This window comes from Aulonocara stuartgranti (assembly GCF_965226115.1).
Source record: "Aulonocara stuartgranti genome assembly, chromosome: 16".
NCBI classification, from domain to species: domain Eukaryota; kingdom Metazoa; phylum Chordata; class Actinopteri; order Cichliformes; family Cichlidae; genus Aulonocara; species Aulonocara stuartgranti.
Genome location: NC_138952.1, coordinates 29,525,859 through 29,529,915, shown reverse-complemented (window position 1 = coordinate 29,529,915; position 4,057 = coordinate 29,525,859). Strand labels below are relative to the sequence as shown.

At 34.4% G+C, this 4,057-nt stretch overlaps 1 protein-coding gene across 1 annotated transcript; it reads left to right on the top strand.

Annotated features, from left to right (window-relative positions):
• Positions 1-2,563: 2,563 nt before the first annotated feature.
• LOC309691200 (olfactory receptor 13C2-like) lies at positions 2,564-3,440 on the top strand (the record flags this gene model as incomplete). Its single annotated transcript, XM_082508795.1, is given in 2 exon segments — positions 2,564-3,415; positions 3,417-3,440. Coding segments are annotated over 2 exon segments (876 nt in total).
• Positions 3,441-4,057: the final 617 nt, after the last annotated feature.

The following is a 4,057-nucleotide window of genomic DNA, read 5'->3' as shown; positions in this document are numbered from 1 at the left end:
TTTTTTTACCTCACCTGCATGACTACCTTAGAATCACCATGCATGACTTTAGGCCTGTGATATGAAAGAGTACCCCAAGAAGACACATACTGTACAGGCACAGAAAGAACATGCGTGCACTCTACACAAAACAAAGAAATATCTTACTGTGAGGCAAAAGTGCTAAACAAACAGTACACCACCAAGCAGCCCATTAAGAATACAGTGCCCTGCATATTTGAAAAACTGAGCTTCACAGCAATTTCACTGAACTCAGAACAATATACTTCTGATGTGACTATGCCGACTATCAGAATCAGAATCAGAATACTTTATTGATGCGTAGGGGAAATTATGTTGGTTACAGTGCTCCAGTACAAACAGTAACAAAAAAAGACAATACAAGAAGTAAGAAATAGCACAATATATACAATATATATATACATATAAGTCACTTACTAATAAATATCTGAATAAGAAAAAAGAGCATGTGCAAAAAGCGTGTAGCTATTGGCGTATACAGTATTTTAGGATGAGTTGTACAGGGAGATTGCTACAGGCAGAAATGATTTCCTGTGTCATTCAGAGGTGCTTTTTGGTAATCTCAGACTATGATCAATCTTAAATTTAATAGCATCCTCAATGACAGCCGCCTTTGTGCAGCACAACTGAAAGTCACTGCCTTAAATAATCAACTTATATAACAGACAGTTAACTTATTCATTACTAAAGCCACTGAAAATAATCTCCAGAGTTGATCAAATCAGACTTTTATCTGCTTTTCAACAGTGCACTCTTGAAAAAATAAAGTGTTAGATTGTAATGAGGTACGAAAGATTAAAAGCGAGCCAGCCAACTGTGATAACAAAACTTACAGCAGTTCTATGTTGCTGGTAATTTTTCTTGAAGTGAAATAGCCTATATCGTTAATTTTGTGAATTATCTCAGTTTTATTTATGAGATCTGAGAATAGATGAATAGAGAATCGATGTTCTCCTGGTTTAATAAATAACTCTTTCCACAACATTAGCGTGTAACCAACACTCCAGCCCACCATGTCCATTTCCTGCTTTGGATAAACAAAGCGTGCAATGAGCACGCATGCAGAAGTTGCAATACCACCATGGTGAGATAATATATACATAATTAAATCCATAAAGTCACTACTCAAAAATGAAGGTGTAAAATACATTCCAGGGTCCTTCTATGGCAGAAGCATTTAAGCAAGATGGCTCATATGTATTTGCATGTAAATGTGTTAGTGATGTCTGTTTAAACATGTTCCTTTGATTATTTTCATGTTGGCTTGAAATAAAAAATCTCCCCCTGCTGTTACTGCAGCTTAGTGCAACTTAATGCAACTTGTGTGTCCATGTCATGCTTTGGGGAGGCAAAGCGTAAAAAATTGGAAGCCATGGGCAGTAGTTGGATTGAGTAGGTGGAAGTAAAGGAGAAAGAATATGGAAAAGCAAGTTTTCACATTTCTCTGCAGAGAAACCGAGTAGACCATTATTGCTGTGATAGGAATTATGAGGACAACTAGTATCAGTAAGTAGTATTTTTTTTTATCCCAAGTGGGACTATAAAACTTCACATCCACCTTCCATCCTGTTACTCCAACCATCAGATTTTTAGCTGCACATGGAAACAATCTAAAAACAAAAGTAAATCAAAAACTGACTTTCATTTTCAGCTCTCAAAATCACTGACAAATGAAACTACTGGTAACAGCAGATCTTGTTCATCAAGTTTTCATTAAGCCACTAAATACCACTGTTATAGAGTGAAAGCTACAATTATCTAAATAAAAAAGAAATGAACCAGATTTAGAGCATTGGTAGACTAACAGAAAAACTGAGTACACTGAGTGTATCAACTATTTGACTGATTGTTAACTTCAGCCTTTCCAGCAAAGCTGAGTTATGCACCCCCTTTTTCAACTTATTAAATTACAGCTAGACACCAAGACTGTTGTCTGCCACATCCTGCAGTCACAAAGGATCTCCATGAAGTCATTATGCAGAGTTTGTTGGTTGTGCAGCTGACGGTACTATTTCAGTCATAACCAAAATATTGATTTAAATGTAACATATATAGCAACATATCAAAAATTGAATTGGAGGAAGAAAATTTTCAAGACAACATTTGCACAAACATTAATAAGGCCTACAGGTCAGGGCCTCTAGGGCTTGGAGGAACTGGTCACATTGCAGTCACTCTCTTGACGTAATGAGATCCACAGAGAGAGAGAAAAATGATTCATAAGGTCCTTCCACTAACTTCCACTACATTTCACTGTCATGTTTTCACATGTCAAGATGACGGTGGATCATTGAAGACACACCTGGTGTCTTGTGTTTCTATGAAATTCTGATCTCATCTTGTTCTTTCTGCCTGTAATATAGTCTGACTGATGTACTAATGTTAGACATTTGGTTTTATTAGTCAATGATGAACTGAATTTAACAAATATAACACTTGATGGTTATGCAAAAGGGTAAACAAGTGGTACATAATTTCTTTCACTGGATTGTGTGTGTTGCTTACATTTAGATTTCAGTCTGCTTACAAACCATTTAACTTCATGGCAATTGATAATGAATTTAATGTGACATATATAACTTTTGGTGGGCACATTGAATTGGAAAAATACAAATTTCTGTATTTTGCTATCATGTTTACTGCTTATATTCTAATACTCTGCAGTAATTCAACCATAGTTTGCCTCATCAGGATTAAGAAAAGCCTCCATGAGCCTATGTATATTTTCATTGCAGCTTTGTTGTTCAACTCTGTTATGTTCAGTACAAATATCTACCCCAAACTTTTGATGGACTTTTTATCTGAGAAGCAGATTACAACTCATTCACAGTGCAGTTTTCAAGGATTTATTTATTACTCTTTAACTGGTTCAGAGTTCTTTCTCTTGGCATCCATGGCTTATGACAGGTATGTGTCCATATCTAAACCTTTGCAATATCATACTATTATGAGAAAAACAACAGTCACAGTTTTGCTGGTTTTAACTTGGCTTCTGCCTGCTTGTCAGCTTGTGCCATCAGCTGTAATTATAAACACTTCACAAATCTGCAGTTTCACTTTAAATGGAATTTTTTGTAACAATGCAATTTCCAAGCTTTACTGTGCAACCCCGAAAATATCATATTTAATATATGGTGTTTTTATACTACTTAACACTGTATTTCTTCCTTTGCTTTTCATACTTTTTACTTACACAAAAATATTTATAATATGCTATCGAAGCTGCAGAGAGGTCAGGAAAAAAGCTGCACAGACCTGTTTACCTCACCTGCTCGTTTTGATCAGCTTCTCATGTTTGTGTTCATATGATATAATTATAACTCGAGTGGAAATTAATTTATCCCAAACTGCACGTTTCATAATGACTTTACAAGTGGTTTTGTATCATCCTCTCTTTAATCCAATTGTATATGGACTGAAAATGAAAGAAATCTCTCAACACCTCAGGAGGTTGTTTTGTCAGAGCAAATTTAAATTATCTGTCAGAGCTGATGCTGGAAGTGCAATAATTTCCTTTGCAATCTAAGTTTAAAGATCTGACTTCTCTTCAGTGCAGTTTTTTGTTTTTACAGGTGATATACATTACACCTGTTGTTGTTGTTTTTATTATTATCATTATTGTTTATATAAATATTACACTATAATATTATACTGTAGAGTACTGATGTACCTTTATTAATTTGCATTGCATTTATATATGTCTGTATTCTTTTATATACTTGTGTGTCTACTGTATACTGTACAAAGAGAGGGTTATAGTTAGTATACCAATAGTACATAATACTTAAACTGATTAACCTACTTATCCTGCTTGCTGAACATATGATATGCATTAAAATAATGCAATAGCTTTACCCTTTTCACAACAATAGCTATTCCTAGCAGCTGTGATCATATTTAGTTTCTGATTTTGTTCTTTTTCAGTAATTTCTAGATACACAGATGATATCTAAAATATGATATTATATATGATTATAATATACTATAAACAGACACTATCTCTGTTGTCATGATTTTATAGGTTATTCACTTAAAT